The sequence below is a fragment of the Choloepus didactylus genome, chromosome 3, assembly GCF_015220235.1.
Source record: "Choloepus didactylus isolate mChoDid1 chromosome 3, mChoDid1.pri, whole genome shotgun sequence".
Classification (NCBI taxonomy): domain Eukaryota; kingdom Metazoa; phylum Chordata; class Mammalia; order Pilosa; family Megalonychidae; genus Choloepus; species Choloepus didactylus.
Window position 1 is genome coordinate 82,277,135 of NC_051309.1, and position 18,067 is coordinate 82,295,201.

The following is an 18,067-nucleotide window of genomic DNA, read 5'->3' on the forward strand; positions in this document are numbered from 1 at the left end:
TAATTTATGACTTGTTAGGTGCTTGGGATGTATGATTCTGTGGATGCTGCAGTTGTTCTAAGTTATTCATAAGTAACTTATTGTAGTTTTGACTGCTTGGGGTAAAGCTGTGTAATTTATTTTTTATATCTTACTGATGGTAATTTCCAGTGTCAAGAGCTCCATAGCTAGTTCATATCCTAGGATACAATGATCTAATAAGAAGTAGCATTTGCTGAACCCATTTTCCTGCTCCAGCCCTGGATGTCAAAATGACAACCAGCTCATGGCTGAGAGCTATCTTGCCAATGGCAAGGTTGCTCCTTGGGCAAGGTGCTTCCCTAGGACAGGGGCTTCCAACTTTGGACTGCAAACTTCATTATAAAATATGTTTTCATCATGATCCAGTGTACACATTTCATGAATTAATACCTACTCTTATTGTTGCAATGTGCTCTGCTATTTTCTCTCCTAGTCTCTTAAACTTTGCTTTAATATACTAGTTAAGACTCACCATTGAGTCGTAACCCATCCTTTGAAAATTTATTGCCAGAAACTGGAACATAAGGTAGGTCATGGTTGGGATTGGGTAAGTCAGATCATCTTGAGGGTTCTCACTATTTTGGGTAGGATTATCCAAAGTATATTCCATGTCTGGCTTACTTAAAAATAGTGGACAATGAAACAAATTTGGGTAATTCTAAGTTAATCAAAGCTAAACATATTCTTTTACTGAAGAATTTCTCAGAGCATTTAAGACAAGCAGTAGTTAACTACTTGTATCAAATCTCCTGGGATGCATTTAAAAATTACAGATTATTTTGCCTTAGCCTGACCCTCTGAATCAGGATTTCCAAGAATGGGATTAGGAATATATTTAGAAGAAAAGTATGATTAAACTTGATCAGGTAAGCCTGATGTGCTGCCAGGTTTGGATCCACTATGCATTGTGGATCTCCTGAAGGGAGATCATTTGTTGCATTTTCTCTTAACTGCTTTGACTTTGGAACCCCCATTTTGAAGATCATCTCTTGAAACTAGTAATCCCCGGAATACAGTTTGGGAAGTGTGTCTTGGTAGTTTTTCTATAAAAGGTATTACATTGCTTGTGAGAAATAGGAAATATGTTTATAATCCTAAAATCAACAAAAGCTGAGTTTCTCCCAAAATTCCATAGCAGAGACAAGATATCTTCCACCTTTGGCAATTCCTACCCAAATAATGGTGATGAAGAGTTTATTATAAGCTAATGAGCAAAATCAAATTCATGAATTATTTTATAGCTCTATTAAAAACACATGTCTATATCTCCATAGCTCTGGATCTTAAACTTCCAAGTCCAAATAATCCTGTTAGTATTAGCCAACATTAAGGTTGGCCAAACTTTATCTTACAAGATAATGGGAAAGCTAAATATCTCAGGAATCTTCACACACAATTGCTTAAAAACAGGTAGTGTTGTCACTCTTGAGGACACTAACCATCATTTTTTAATAAATTAAGAATATTGATTATAGAAGTGAAACAATCCTATTTAACACATCTTCTAATTGTTTAGTTCTTTATAGACGTATATATCTATATGCAAGTGTCCTTCCACCTGTGAATTTCCTTTAGCTCCTTCTGAATGAACAGATGTGAATGCTATGGGGTGGCACCATCCATACTTGTTACATAGTCTGATAATCTGCAGTTTGGATGAATTTAGTCTATGGCTAATGGAAAATCCTGCAGACGGTGTTACCATAACAACTATTATTTTAGGGAAACTGCAAGAGAGAAATAGAAATAGCATCTTATAAAATATTAGTAAATGTTTCTGTGTGTGTGTGTTTTAATAAGTTATGTTATCAAAGGCAATTTCTCTATGAACAGTTTTGTTCTGACTTAGAAATAAAGCCTAAGTGTGGCATGCAATTTAAAATATTAAGTTCTTGTAGGCAGTCAGCAGGAGGATGGGGTTTAAAATAAAAATAGAATTCTTCCCTGCTTTGTTTATAGTTTTGAAAAGTAGCAATGTTCTATAATACACTTAGAGATATTATTGTCTATTTGGTTTATTCACTGAGTCTGTTTTCCAAATGGGGCCGGAGGGAAATGAGTGGGAGGAGGGTAATATTTATTAAGCACAGGTTATATATCAAATACTGTCATTATCATTATTTTTCTCATAATAATATCCTTAGAAGATATGATTATATCCACATAGTATACATAAGAAAACTGAGGCTTGGAGAGGTCTGCCTTTCCCAACATCAGTCTATAAATTGGTGTAGCCAGAATTCCAACCCTGACCTGTCTGACTCCAGTGCCTGTTCGTTACTCTCCCTACATTATGTTGCTTCCATTTTCCAAAATTTTAAATCAGGTCTTTGGATCTTGCTTGCCTACTGATTTGGAGGAGACTAGCCAGCCCAGCATGGGTTTTCTCTGTGTGATTGAACTTGGCTAGTAAGAGGCATACATTGTAGTGCTGAATTGTAGTTACTGCCTCATCTCTGGCTCTTGATGCACTCGTCTTTCCAATCACTGAATAATTAAAACGAAAATTGTGCCATTTTATGTGTGCTTTAATATTGTAAGCAGCAGCCATGTCTATGTTTTGAAAGTAGACGGGGTAGAAGGTATAGGAACTGAAATTTTTTATTATGCAATTTCATGACATTGTCCTTTTGTTTCTGGATTTTGAATAGTCTTCAGGAAACATATGAAGCAAAGCGGAATGAATTCTTGGGAGAACTTCAGAAGAAAGAAGAAGAAATGAGACAAATGTTTGTTATGAGAGTGAAAGAGAAAGAAGCTGAACTCAAAGAGGCAGAGAAAGAGGTAATTTATCAATACTTTACTGTTTATAGTACATTATGCTTTCTACATACATTATATTGCATGAGTGGCAGACCAATCCATCAAGAAAAGTGGGTTGAATCTCCTTATCCTCATTTTCCACACGATCAGTCTGTAGTCATAAAGGTTAAGCAGTTTATGCAGTCACATGCCTGGTTAACAACAGAGCTGAGACTAAAACTATTAGACCTCTGCACAGGATCAGATGTTTGAAGGAGTAAATAATCTTTGTAGCTCTATATTTCTTCAACTCTTAAGTCTTGAGAGTGGTATTTGGGATTCTAGATATTACTATTATCTTAGTCTGTCAGCCAACTAAGTGAACTAAACATCGGAGGGACCCTCAGGTGCTATTTGGTGGACAATGAATGGGTCCAACACTCACAAAAACCTTCTCTGACTCCACATCAGTGCTCGTGCATCTCCCCTTGCTGAGCATGTGTCCACTCGCCCCCTGTCCCCCTGACCCCACCATATTCCCCATCCCCAGGCCAAATTAACTGCTTCTTAGAAGTTTACATGGATCTCTACTGCAACACTCATCCTGTTTTATTAGTGCATATGTGTTTGTTTGTCTGTATATAATATGCTTCTCCTGGTACATAGAGTATTCCAAGTGCTTGACCCATAGCTCCATGCGTTTCCAAAGGAAATTGTCTGAATAATTTCCTCATCATTCCATTTTAATTTATCTTTATTAAAATGACTGAAACTTAGAGAATATTTAAATAACCAAGCACTTTAGATGGTTTTGCTGCAGAGGAAGGAAAGTTGAGCCTTATTTGCTATTGGTTGTAAGAACTCAGTGGATGCTACGTGAAAATCTAAAATTATCTAGTAAGAAAATTTTCCTTCCTTCCTTCCTCCATCCCTCCATCCCTCCATCCCTCCATCCCTTCATACTTCCCTCCTCTCTCCTTCCTTCCCTTCCTTTCTTATTTCAGATTTTTTTTCTGCATGATCTTTTCTTAAATTCAGTTTAACAAGGGCCAAAAATTTCTCAACATCTTATTATTTAAATAGCTAATACATATATTCATGAGTAGTCTTTAGATGATTGTTAAGTAAATGTATATTATACATTTAAATAAAGGACCAGAAGTAAAGAACTTCTCTTACCACAGGGGTGAATTTCTTGGTGTGATTATGGATAATTTTAATTTTCTTCTTTATGCTTTTTACAACAAATATGTATTTTATTACCAGAAAAAGTGAGCAAGGAATTCTTTTAGACCCAAAGGGTTCAAATCTCAAAAGCTAGGCCTCCCAGGGATACTTTTCAGCATCTTAGTGTAGCTCCTCCAGGGAGTCACCAAAACGTAGTTCGCTCCTGTAATCAAAGCACAGCAACCACATGATGCAGATTTTGTTTGGTAAGAGATCGAATAGCCTTACATCAGTAAAATTGTCATCCCCTTTACCAACCCTGTCCTCTTGTACTTTCCAGCTTCATGAGAAGTTTGACCTCCTAAAGCGGACACACCAAGAAGAGAAGAAGAAAGTGGAAGACAAAAAGAAGGAGCTTGAGGAAGAGGTGAACAATTTCCAGAAGAAGAAAGCAGCAGCTCAATTACTACAGTCCCAGGCCCAGCAGTCTGGGGCCCAGCAAACCAAGAAAGACAAGGATAAGAAAAAGTAAGCTGCTGTCACCCCCAAGTATCGGGGGCCTCTAACAATTTATTCCTCTTGCATGTCTCTACTTTTCCCGTTTTCAGACTGGAAACTGGTCTATTGCCAGAAAGATCAAAGCAAGTATTTTCTATACAGTTCAGGGAAGACGATAAAGGTTTTTGAAGTATTTTTCAAGGGTACACAAACATTAATTTATAAAACTTGACCACATTGATCAAGTAGTCAGGACTGGAGTAACCTCCTCTCCAGCAGCATCTTCTGCACCAACACTAGGATTCTCCAAAAATGATAGGCTTATTTCTCTTCAGGACTCCCTGAAGATCATTCTTGTGACTCCTGATTGTGATTGTTAAAATTATTTTCTTATTCTGTGTTTAAAGCTTGGTAAGCCAGTCCTTGAGAGTCTTATTCCCAAAATGAAATATTTGGAAGAGCTGCCTGGTGGCCACAATTTTTCCTCAAAATTCAACAAGATGATGAAATGTTTTATTGCCACAATGAGATCAAAATGCCTAACCAGTAAGAGACCCCCTTTCAGCCTCAAGCCACACCTATACCCACACATAAACCATTTTTAAATATGGCCTCGATTTAATGTGCCAAAGGGTCAGATTCTGCTCTTGAGTTGGTCGCTTCCTAGGTGCTCCAATAGCAGCTGGCTGAATCCAGTGGGAGATTTGGACTCTTCTTGAAATTTCCCTGTCATTTGAAGCTCTGGATTGAATCACTTTAAGGACTAGAGAGTGCAGTTTTATGGCAATAGCTATTGCTTTGAATGTAGCACAGTGGTCAGTAGGATACCTTTCAGAAAACCCTTGTGGTGGCCTCATAGGTGGCAAATCCGCATCTGCTGCCCTATTTTGTCTGTTTAAAATGTGGTGCTCTTAGGGCAGCTATGAAGCAATTCAGAACTCTTTCAGAATTCTTGCTCTCCATCCTTAGATGCTAAGGTTCTAGGGAATGAGCTGACAACTAAGTAAACAACAGAACTGCTGGTACTAGAGCAAGCGAAGAATTACATTCTTTAAAAATATAGTACATAAGATTGAGTCTGCACAATCATTGAGACCTTTCAAAGGGAAAAGTGAGCACACTAGTGTTCTTCATTTTGTCTTGGTTAACTTGCAGTAGACTCGGCCCTAAGGAATCTCATTAACTTGCCTGTGGTAAAAATCAGAATGTACCATGGCAGTTACAAACTTTGACTTTCCAAGCTCTGAGACAGCAGAAAATGTATCAAGAGATCCAGGGAGCAGGAAAAACTTTTAAGCAATAACGGAAGTATTTGATATAGATGAGGTGTGATTTCTTTCTAATGTAGGGTATAGACACAAATGATCAAAGGAGTCCCAGGGTCCAAAATATAGTTATGCTGGATTAATTCTGAGAATAACCATTTTCTAGATTATAATCCAGTTCAAAGAAAAGCTTGGTAGCTATATGTGTGTTGGGAGAGTGCTGGGCCAAAGTGGTGATGTTCTACATGAAGACATTCAGAGATTATAGTGACTCTTCTTCCAGTAAAGTCAAAATCAAAGTACATTTCTTAAAAACTGCCATTTGGCATTGTACCTAACATGAAAATAGGGGTGTGTGTCAATGAGTGTGTGTGCGCGTTTGTGTTTGTATGTGTAGATGAGCACATGTCTGTGTGTACACTGGTAGGCTTGAATAGAGAAAAAAGCTGCTGTCTCACAGCTTAGGAAACCCAAAGTCAAGTTTTGTTTACCCTGAAGCACTAAAGTGCAAAAGGTACATGTTTTAAAAATAAAACTTTATAAAAGACCAGCAATGTTAAAAGAATAGTTCATGTATACTAGATGTGCCTTTAAGCAATAAAAATTCCAAGAGTATTATGCTTCCATTAAAAAATAGTCTCTCTAGTTAACAAACTTTCTAGCATAGGGAAGTTTTTCCTTGCCCTTTTGAATATTTTAGCTTATTTTCTTTCCATTCTTGGGCCTTACCAATGTATAATGCTTTTAAAGTTTACGTAACTGTGTGTGAATTCTATTCTAGCCTTATTTATATATTCTCCTTTGTAATTAATGTAATTAGACTTAAGTTGGTTCACAGTAGACATAAGGCTTTATGCCTGACAATAGCATGTCATTTTTTGTATAATTTCTAAGTTCTTACCCTTTTCCACACTTTCCCATTTGTACAGTGAAAGCAACTGCCAATTGGAGCCCTGTACAGGTTAACAAATAATCACCCTTCATACTGCCAGTGCTAGTACCTATAGGAGAGTTTTGGCTAGAGAGGACCACAGAAAGACAGTAAGTGGGTAACTAGAGCTACACTTTGAAAATAAATGGGAAGACTCTTTCCTCATAGTTTAGCTGGAGGAGATGCTGGAGTCTCCATGTGTGCCAATTAGTAGGTGGTTTTGTTCTAGGCAGAAAATACAAAAGAGATGCTTATTTCTTTACCTGCTATGATTCCACCTCAGAGCTTAACTTAGTTTTTCTAATAGATTTAAATTCTGTATTTTCTGTTCTAATGAAATGCTCCCTTTCTAATGTAGGTAAGACTTTATACTTCTCCTTGACCAGTAGTGGCATGAGAGCATATAACAATTCCTAAGATTACAGACAAAGTAGAACTAATGCTGGCACTGCCATTAGCTGGACCCCCACCTCTGTCATCTCTGGCCACCACAGTGGTGGGACTGGCCAAGGGTAAGTTGTTCGTGGACAGTAGTTATCTTTTATGGAAAACTATCCACATGGTTGCTAGCAGGCATTTGCTGGTTACGATGCATCTACCCCCCAAAATGTTTTAAAATCCATCATTTTAAAACTGTACCTGACATCTGATAATTACAATCTACACAACCATCCACTCATCATTTAAAAATATATATAGCTATATATTTTAATTTCTGCTAAGGAATAAAGTTGCATGGTTTGGCATTGCTTTATACCTAAAATAGGGGGAAGCTCCTGACATTGCTTTAGCTGTAACCACATAATGACCGTCTTTTATTTTTTCCTTCCCAAGTAGATTAATAGCATGTTTATCCAGTGTACTCTAATCTTCAAACTACGTTAGACATTTTCTCCAAGTTAATTGTAAAAGAGATGTATTGTACATTTATTCTCTGACTCCTTCAGCAGCTCAGAAATGGAAGATGAAGCTCCTATTCAGTACTAATGTGACACCCAAATCTACTAGATAATGGTTTTGTGTTATTTGAGAAAACAAAAATCAAACAGTATATCCTTCCATCAGAACATGTAGTGGTTTCAAAAAGTCGCTCATGAATTCTAAATTACATGCAAATGGAAACTAACCATGTGTTCTTTAATTCAGAATTAAAATTTGCTTTTGCTTGTCATGTAGAATAGCCTACTCAAATTTTTACTGTTTTAATTTCTGTTAATTCCATAATCATTGCATGAGCATTCACCATCACTGAATGCTGGTGCTGGCACTCCTAATTTTCCTTTCTTTTTAATTTATTATTATTTCTAACTTTTTTGTTTTGTTTTTTAACTTGCAGTGCAAGCTTCACATAAAGCCTGGCAAGCCAAGGATGTTCCCGCATTCACCTGCTTTTGCAGTAATATTGTGTCTTTGCCATCTGTGTCCTTTTATTTTTATTTTTATTTTTTTACTCTTCCTCAAACACCAATAACTATTAACTCATTTTACTGAATGTTGTTGGGTGGTGGAAAATGGTAGAACAAGGGAATGACAGCAAAAGCTATGTGCAGCTGGACTTTGTTTCTAGAAAGCAAATGGTTTGTCTGTTATGCCTGTTCAGAATGGCAGCAGGAAGCATGCCTGTTACTTGTATGTTGCTTTGGACTGAGGAAAGGAGGTTGAAATGCTTTGTGTACGTCTGACGCGAAAACTTCTCACCACCTCAGCACTCAACTAAAAACCAGAACAGCCATGACAACATCTTGCATTGTCTTGATTATTCATCTCAGTGATCGCAAAATCCGTGAACTCACCCTGTCTCTTCTCCACATTACCCCAAACTAAGGTAGATTTGTGTATAGGCAGAACTGTGGGTAAGCATTATATGAATTTTTCATTTTAATCAATAATATTATTTGGCCTGGAATTGTGGGTCTGTTCAGACTGTTTCCTCTTGATGGTTTTAAACTGCATCTGAACACCTATCTCTCAAATCCTGGCCAAGTTGGAGTGGGAGGACTGTCACAGAAAACTTATGATTATGTTCACTTTTATCAGTGCAACCTTGTTTGTTTCACAGATAGTGATCTCAAAGTTTGGACCATACACCCTTCTACAAAGGATGATGGTTTTCTCAACCTATTTTCTACCTAAGATAAGGAATTGTTCATAAATACACCTAAATTTGTTCTCAGTGAGTTGGGTGGGGAGGGTCTAATAACTGATTCCAGGATATAAGTACAACTTCTAATAAAATTTTTAACTAACGAAGAGGAGAAAATTTCCAGAAATGCTTCAAGTAGAAAATTTGTTATAAACTGTGTGTCATCTGCAGCACAAGTTTGAGGGGAAAATGGGGAAGAACAGAACACAAACACATGAATCAGGAAAGTAGAAATTCAACTTTACATCTGGCTTCCTTACTTAGTTCCCTTCAATATTTGGCGATAAAGGGAAGAAGAAATAGAACAATTGGTTTCTCAAATCCAGTTATCTTGGAATCCACGACTAGCTTCACCTGCTCTCTCTGTCCAAGGCCCATTGAGCTGATGCCCCAAAGCCTCAGCAGTGAGGGTGAGAGTATCCTATATACCACGATGTGAACTGTGTGCCTAATTTGCATAGAAAAATTATGTGTATTTAATCTGTTTTCTGTACCATTCCTTTCTGATGCTTATCCTCATCTTGATTTTTTTACTCTCTCTACTAACAAAATTCTCCCAGCTTTCTAACTCTGTAGTCTCCTGTTTCTTACTTGAAAGGATATTTCTCATGACCCAATGATTCATCCCTGCAACTTCTTTCTGACCATCACTAGTCATATATCAAGTAAACACTCTCACACTTTTTTTTTTTTCCAATTAGTAAGTCTTCCATTGGTTCCAACAAGGATTTTTTTCCTTTTTGTCCTTAGTCATATTCTTAGGAGAAAGAAGGAATGGTCTTCCATGAACTGATTTGGTCTTAATTAGGCTAAGTTAGGAAATCAGTTATTGAAGCCCAAACTAAGTTAGCAGTAATGATAGAAAGACAGGTTTAGGAGCTACTGGACTAAGTGTTTTTGTCTGTTTGCTTGTTTGTTTAATGATTCGAGTCTTGAGGCTAGCTGCGGAGCAGCCAAAGCTGAGATGGCATGCTGATTTCTAACCATCGGCTTAATTTGCTCACCACCATGCACCAGACAAAAGCCTGAATACTCATGTCATGTGCTTGTTCCCACCACTGCTTGTGTTAGCATTTTGGTGCCAAGTAAGAGAAAATACAATTTTAAATAGTTTCTGCATCACTAAAACCTTATTAAAATGAGCCTAGCAGTGAAAGGTATCCAACGACTTTTTAATTCCAAGATTATTGATTGGATTTTTTTTTTTTTTGCATTAAAATTTTCAAAATAAAGTAAAACATATGGAGAGTCAGGGAATAAAAAGTCAAAAGAAAGATACAGAGCCTTTTTTTCCCCGACGTATTGCTTCTGCAGTTTTTTTTTACCACCTTTCCCTAGCCCTATTTAGTTTGTTATTGCTGCTCTTCTCTTTTCTTTCTGTATCTATGCCTTTTTTCACAGTAGTCCTTGGCTCTGCACGGAATAAATGATCCCCTCAGTCTAATTGGATGTGCTTTCGCCTCTGCATGTAAGTACAGTAGTAAGATATCTTTGAGATCTTTCTGATTTTTTCTATTAGGAAAAACAAATGGGATGGATGGATTTTTTCTTTCATTCTTTTTGAGTTGGGTAGGAAGGTAATGACAACTATAAATATATTTTAAATGGCTACATTTATATCTTTCACAAGAACCACAAAAATTCATGTTACCCTTTACTATCAATGTAGACAATCAGAAATTACTAATCTCAGCCTGTGTTTTTGGACATCAGTGGATATTACATCAAGTCCTTGGTTCTGATAATGTTGATAAAAGCCAGAATGAGAAACTACTACCTTCCACTAGAGAAAATCAAAAATCATCCCTGCTTAATTTTTTGGTGATCTTAGTTTCAAGGTCTCTCCCTCATGCTAACTGGTATCAGTGGTCATCTCTTTCTCTTTGTGTGTGTGTGTATGTGTGTGTGTGTGTGTGTGTGTGCACCAGACCACTCCAACTGGTCTCTCCTATCTTTTTTTCAACCGTAATGACCATCTTTTTACTTCTTCAGGAGTTTAGTTTAGCGATCACTAACAATTTTATGTGCTGTCAGATGTGATGGAAAAGCCCTTTGAGAATTTATTGGCTGTTCAGAGACTATGTTTTCCCAGCTTAGACTCTATTAATTCACCAAGATCTTGTCCAACTGGGGGAATCATTTAATGTAACACTGGGCATAGGTTACTTATCATCCTTCTATGCTTTGTAATCTCACCAGCAATAACATTTATTGTCTATATCTTATGCATCTCAAATGGACTTGGTTTCCTCACTTTCTTGACGTACCCATGAGTGTTTCACATACAAACTGCTGCATCAGATTTTTCAGCTATTTACCAATCCACGTCATACTGTCTCTGTGTGGTCCTACAAAAAGTGTCCATTCAAATTCTTTATTTTGCCATTTGCGACCGTCTGAAACTGTCAAGTCTCAACTTCTGAAAGTCCTGGTTCCATTTACAGGACATGTATATGATGACTCTTTAGTAGAAATTTTGACCTACAAAGTCTAGATTGTATGTAGGTATGAAGGGAATTTTTAAAATAAATTGAAAATTAAGCTGTGAACAGCATTAGAACTTTGTCTATTAATTTTTAAATATGCTGATATGCCTTAAACTGTAGCTGTAGATCATTGTCATTTTGCTGTTTGAAAATAACCAATGTGTTTTCTAAAACTTGTGTAATCTACTTTCTGTGTTAATGCAGAATTGTCATATATGTAAGCTGCATGTTAGACACTTGTCTTTTTTAAGAAAACTAAAATAATTGTATTAATGTGAAGCATATCACTTTTTCAAGTATGAAAGTAATCACTCAGCAACCATGCTCAGTAATTTGGTGTCTGTTAAGGTAGGAGAGTGGCGGACAGGTAATCTATGCATATATCAACAGTGCCAAGACCTAAAGCAGGGGGAAATATATTTTTACCCAAACATTATTTTGTGTGCCCTTTTGTGAGTTCTTTTTAGTCATTGCTTGTTATTCATATGTGTACATGCTTATTATATTGGATAAAAGAAATAGGGATGAAAGAGTATCATGCTTTCTTGCCTTTTCTGGTGGACTTCTGATGCTACTACCATCTGGGCAACTTCTCCAAGATGCTATTGTAGCATCCTGCACTTCACATACCATCTCTGTCACTGTTTGTTCCCAACTCCCATGCCCTTCAGCCCTGCTGATTAGTATCCCCTAGTGCTCCACTGCCCTGGGCCCGACTGAAGCATCCTCTCCTTCCCTAGCCTCTGGTGCCGGCACTGCTGCTGCGGCTCACCCTCCAGCCCTGCTCCATGAAGACATCCCTTTCACTGACACACTGCTGTTCCTTCACAGCTTACTATAGAGAAGCTCCTTTTTTTTTTTTTTTTTTAAATGTCTTTAAGAATCAAATTTGAATCTGAACCTTTCTTTTTTCTCTTCTGTAGCTTCTTCTTTATGTAACCATCCTGTTGACAAGCCCTACTCTCTCCTAATGGACATAGAACATTAGAAGAGCAGGAGCTGTCTGTTCACACGTGTTGGGGAAGAATTACCTCATTTCCACCATCGCCTCCTATTCTTTTAAAGTCTGGGTCAAATATTACACTGCTGTTGGTATTTGTCTGTGTCTGCTTACACACCACTGCCCACAGTGGATACTGAAGTGACTTGTCACTACCAAAAATAGAAATATTTAATATTAATTAAAAGGAAAAAGAAATTGAGTGAAACAAAGAACGTGGGCCAAGACCCAAGGTAGCTAAGTGATGGGATCCTCTTGCTTAGCTGTCATGTTCTTGAAGCTGCTCATCCAAGAACTCGTGGACTGAAGACAAGGGTGCACCCAACCTGAGGTGGCCACCACCTCCAGGGCCTACAAACTTAACCTAGTCCAGACCTCTCTGTCCCATGGGCGACATTCTGAACACCCCGATCAGGATCCTCAACCAACAAGTCATAAGATCTGGGCAACATTTTCCTTTTTGTTAGTTTTGGGGGCTGTTTTGGAATTTTTTTTTTTTTTTTTTTTTTAACATTTGATAATTGCATGAACAGAGATGAGCTGCATTTTTTTTTTTTTTTTTTAATTTGGAGTGTTCTATTGATTCAATGTTTTTATTTTTCAGCTGACCATCTGCCTCTTGAGAGAGAGAAGTGGGCATTCTTCCTTTAAATTCAGGACCATTGTTTTATTTGACTCTTTCTGTTACCTGCATCCCTTATATAAGTTGTTTTGGGTTTGGGATTTTGTTTTGAAAAAAAAAAAAAAACCAAAAAAATTTCCAGCTAGCCACTTGTTTTATGTGTTTGTTATTCAAACTTAGTTTGGGTATCAAAATTATGCCAGTTTTAAGCTCACTTCAGGGGGAAACTTAGGATGAAAGTGATAAAATTCTGTTTAAGATGCCTTCCTCCTCTCAGATATAAAAAAGAAAAAAATACATTTGTTGTCACTGGGGTTTTTACCTACAATTCTTAATTATGTTTAAAATATGCCAGTGCTTGGTAGATGACTTTTCTACCTATGGGGTTCAATTTGTATTTAAAGATACTTTAAAATACCTTTCTGGCCCATCTGCTGCCTTTTAAAATTTATTGTGGAGTTCTGTTTTCCCACTGTCCAGTTTTTTACCTAGGACCTGTGTGTCTTGGACCATAGAAAATAAACCCCAAACAAGTACATATCCTCTCCCAGATAGCAGCAGCATTAACTGGCTCTGATACACATTAGCTTCTCAGAGTTGCCCAGGTGACTCTCCACAATGTCTGCAAAAAACTTGCTGGAAATCAAAGTATACAGACTGGATCACTTAAAATACACACACATACAGACACACATGTCTGCCAGTTGAGTGGAGTCTGTGATTCTAAGGCAGACTGATGGATCAGATTCAGGGCTAGATTACTTTATTAGCAATCACATCTTAGGGGCAGTTTTCAGTCAAGGCACAGTTTTCAAATTCATATCTTTTAGAGCATGAACATGCATTTTAAGTTACTGTTTAATTTCATTACTTGTCTATAATCTTTACTTACTTCCATCTTCATTTTTCAGCCCCATAGACGGTAGTTCATTAAGTAGATCTACCAAGGAGGTAGATCATCCAAGATCCTTGGGAATGTTTCCCTCTGTGAGAAGGGTAACATATGCTTCCATTAGAAAGTGAAATAATGAAACAGAACCTACCTCTTGAATCATTTGATCCCTGGAAAGAGGTTACCTGGAGCAACTGAATGAGCATGCTGGCAAGAAGCTTTCTTTAACTTAGAATGAACCTATTGTTAAATTTAAGTCAGGTCAGATTTATCTGAGCCATTAAATGATAAAACTAAAAAGTCCCCTTCATACTACACTATAATCCATAAGGATAGAAATGTTAGTCACATGACCATTGTTTGTGAAGGGTGGTACCAGCTCCTTAACTGATGCCAGAGCATGACATATCAATTCTGTAAGTTGAACATGTAAACCTGATTGTGTGAGAAATCATGTAATCACTAAGTATGACAGCTAGCTTTATTCTTAAATTCTTTAAATATTTTAATATTAACCTTAACTCCCCTGTCACATTTTAAAAACAAAAAATTCTGCTTCAGGTTGTATATATTATGAGCAATATTTAAAAGCTAAATTAGGCAGTGTTATTTTTTAAAAATAGAGAACTCTGTAATGTGTTATTGCTACTACATTTTTCCCCCCTTTTAGTCCCCAGGTTTAGGAAGTTTAATAGTAACCACCTTGATGGGAGTGGGGGGCAGAGGCTATTATATAAGTAGGTTGGCCTCTGTTCAGTTACCCAGGGGAAACTGGTCATGGAACCACTCACTGGTCAAGTGCATTGCCATCTCTGTTCAGACACTCTACACTGCCATTGATTTGGCAGTTTACTTCAGGCAGTTCCTTTTCTCAAGTGTTGATAAAACTGCTAGGTACTCCTATTCACTTGGCTGACCAGCTAAGGTGTGTGAAATCATCACAGGAATAATTATCATCAATAATAAAAATTATTTGCTTCTCCCAAACTAGAGTGTGGAAAAGGGGAATTGCACCATCTGAATCTATTTCCATTGTTAACAGGCTTTTTTTCCATTCAGCCTTATAAAAAATTACATTATTTCGGATGCAGATTCTACCTTCTTGCTAATTATAGTCTAGACGGTCTACTTGAGTTTGGCAGAGCACACATCTAAAGGGGAGATGTGATGTCAATCATTCACTGAGCTGGGGCAGTGCAAATGAAACTTTAAAATTAAACTTTAAAATGAAACTTCAGTCAGTTTACAGTTAAAATTTACAATTTACAGTTTACAGTTAAAATGAAACTAGTCAGTTATTCTAAATGTATTCCAAATGGTTTTTGCCTGTCAGTGGCCCAAATTATGAGTAATTGGTTCCAAATATCTGAAAAACATTAAAGCACACAATTTTTACTGTATTTAAGTGACATTTCTACACAAAACTTGCTTTGCAGATGACTGTCATCTTGGTACTCTGGAGCCTGACAGCGATGGCACTGTAGCTCACTTCTAAGATCTTTGTGCTTACATTCAAGGCCCTGGTATCGGGTGGCTTTGTGACTAATACAGTCTGGCTTTCAGACCAATATCTATCAAGCATCTGGCTTACCCAGGGCTGGTGAGACTTCATCTGAGAAGTCTTATTTGAAGTCTAGGTATCCACTCCCTTTCCTTTCTAACTATCTAGACCTGAGTAGTAACTATGTAAATGAAATCTTTTGGCTTCGCAGTGGAACATCGTGTGAGGTACCAGTGAAGATTTCACATCTGCCTCAAATCAGTTTTCTGCAGTGCTGTGAGGTGAATGCTTTTTCAGTCTACTATGAAACCTTTCTTTTTCCAAAATCATGGTACCTAGATCAGGGAAGGCAGAGCCTATGACTAGGTTGGTTTCTGTTCTACCAAAAGAACAAATGTTTGTGTCGGGCAGAGGAGGCATTCGAAAAAGCTGGCCTTAACTGTAACTTGATACCCTTTCTGTAGCTGATCTTGCTAAAGATCCCTCACCCCCACATGCATTTGGCCTCCTTTAACTTAAGTGATGTTAACTTTTAAAACTGTGTCGTTGATTTTGTCAGTTTAGCAACAAGATGAGTGTTCAACTGCTCATTCCCATGCAGTAAGTCCCAAAACTGAACTTCTCCCAGAAAATTTTCAAGTTGATTTTTTTCCTAGAAGCACCATCTAGTGGCCCAAACTCAAAGTATTATTTAATAACCCCGGTGTAGGAAACATTTATGTAAAGGCTAATCTTGATTTTGGAGGCTTCAGAAGTGATATTTGTAAGACAAAACCTCACGACAGGCCTAAGTAGGAGAGGTTGTAAAGAGTTCAGATGAGTTAACAGTTGAAAACTGTTAAAAATCCTCAGCTATGTGGCAGTGGACAACTCTGACCATCAATTTGCTAATGTAAATTGGGATGCTTATCTCCCAGAATGGACGTAAGCACATTTAACAAGTGTCTTCGCTTTCCAGTTGAAAATGTATGAACTACCTTAAGGATGAGGATAAGTTCCCAGCCCACCACCACCCCATAGCTACATTGCCCAAGCATCTGTGGCTTAACCACATTTTCTTCTTTAGTCATTCTAGGCCACTGTGCTGCTTTGGGCAGTAATGTTCAAGCCCAATTTACCTTCTCGCTTTAGGAACTCCAGAATGAGTAAATTGGAAAGCTGAAAATCTAGGTGTGTAAAAAGAGTAACAGAGGATACACAAGTAGTCATTTCTAACATATGGAAAAAAATAGTATGGGGGGGAACAGACATCAATGTCTAATACCCTCAACAGTGGAGATGAAGGATCAGATTTCTCATCACTGAGGGAAGAGTTATCCTCTAACTTCCTTCAGAGCCAAAGCCAGAGTCAAGAACATTCCTGACAAATCAGTTTTATCTGAACTTTTCCTTATTTGGGAGCCCCTGCCCCCAAATACAGGACATTTTCTGTAGAGAAAGTGATTCTCCAGATACCCAACTGCTTGCCAATCTAGTCAAGAGACGGAATAAACATACGGCTTCTTCCAGGTCTGATCCTGAACAACACGCTGCTTTCACGTTTTCTATTGAATGGAAGATTGGAGAATAACTAATTTATACTCATCAAGTTTATTCCCTTACCTTTCTGGAAAGATAGGCGGCTATTTTTTTAACCACCAGGAGGCACCAGACAATTGACTTTGGAGGCACTTCTCTAAATTTTGAAAGAGAATAGTTTGAGATATGATGCCAAGATTTAACACAAAGCAACTTGGGACAGGCTTATGAAATTAGTTTCAGATAAAACAGGTTCTAATTTAACAGCAGGAATGTTCTTAATGAAAAATTCCAGACCGTTCAAGCATGTTTTGTCTTTTCTTTCTTACTCCTTGAGTTTAGGCTGCTTGGAGCCAAAATTCTCCAAGAGACAGGTAGGTGATGAGGAATGAGGCTCAGGTGTCTGGGACAGCAGCAAGGAGGTATAACCTGAAAGTGCTTAGGAAGGTCTTGCAAAGTACTGCTGTTTAATTAAACTGGGTTAAATAAGCTTTTGAGGCATGAGCTAGCAGCCCAAACATGATACTTAATTCAGTTTCCTGTGTTACATTCCAAACTGATTTACCATCACTTTTATTTACCATTAACAGAATTAGAAAATTTTATGATTAAGCAATGAAAATCCTGTTGTTCTCTGATTTCCATTCAATCTGTAACTACTAGACTACAAATGGAAAAATTCTGACCTTGGACTCAATTTTATCACAAGCTTTCTACATAACCCCTCCACCCCCCAACACACACACACACACACACACACACACACACAGTGTCCTCATCTGTTAAACGGGGAAAAAATGAAGTACCATTTACTTTACAGCTATTATGAACATAAATAGTTGTAAAACTTGGCACTCCCACAGTTCAGGAGAATTAGAAAGCAAAATCATCAGATGAAGATTAGGATAAGTGGGCTTTTTTTCATGTGTATTTTTAAAGCCAGGCCCTAAGCTCTTGCTATCATCACAAATTGTTCCTTCATTCTTTATCTTCCCGACCACTTCCGTATTTACACGAAAGTGAATGCCTTCCCTATGATCAGACCGTGATGCCGTAAAGCAGTCAACCCTACTGCAAAATTTTCAAAAAAGTAAAGTGGTGACCTGAGAATTCTTCATACTGTTAAAATTGAACAAAATCAGTGGGCTAAAAAGGACATGTTATCTAGGGTTCCATTAAGATGAGAGTTTACTGTTTGGAAGGTCCCTGGACCAGTGAGAAAATATAAGGGGAAAATATTTCCGTATGTCTAAAAACTATTATCAATCTCATTCAAATCCC

The 18,067-nt window shown here is 37.5% G+C and overlaps 1 protein-coding gene across 11 annotated transcripts in view; it reads left to right on the plus strand.

Annotated features, from left to right (window-relative positions):
• The window catches only part of SEPTIN11 (septin 11), a 222,213-nt gene that overhangs the window by 109,742 nt on the left and 94,404 nt on the right, over nt 1-18,067 (plus strand). For 2 of the 11 annotated variants that reach the window (XM_037830039.1, XM_037830048.1), the window contains exons 8-11: nt 2,673-2,805; nt 4,271-4,458; nt 10,169-10,235; nt 12,177-12,776. In XM_037830039.1, coding sequence (XP_037685967.1) covers nt 2,673-2,805; nt 4,271-4,458; nt 10,169-10,193 — 346 coding nt within the window. In that variant the 3' untranslated portion in view covers nt 10,194-10,235; nt 12,177-12,776. Of the gene's footprint in view, nt 1-2,672; nt 2,806-4,270; nt 4,459-7,960; nt 11,690-12,176; nt 12,778-12,857; nt 13,017-18,067 lie in introns of those variants that run through there. The other 9 variants (XR_005215890.1, XM_037830040.1, XM_037830043.1 and 6 more) reach the window with 9 other exon arrangements.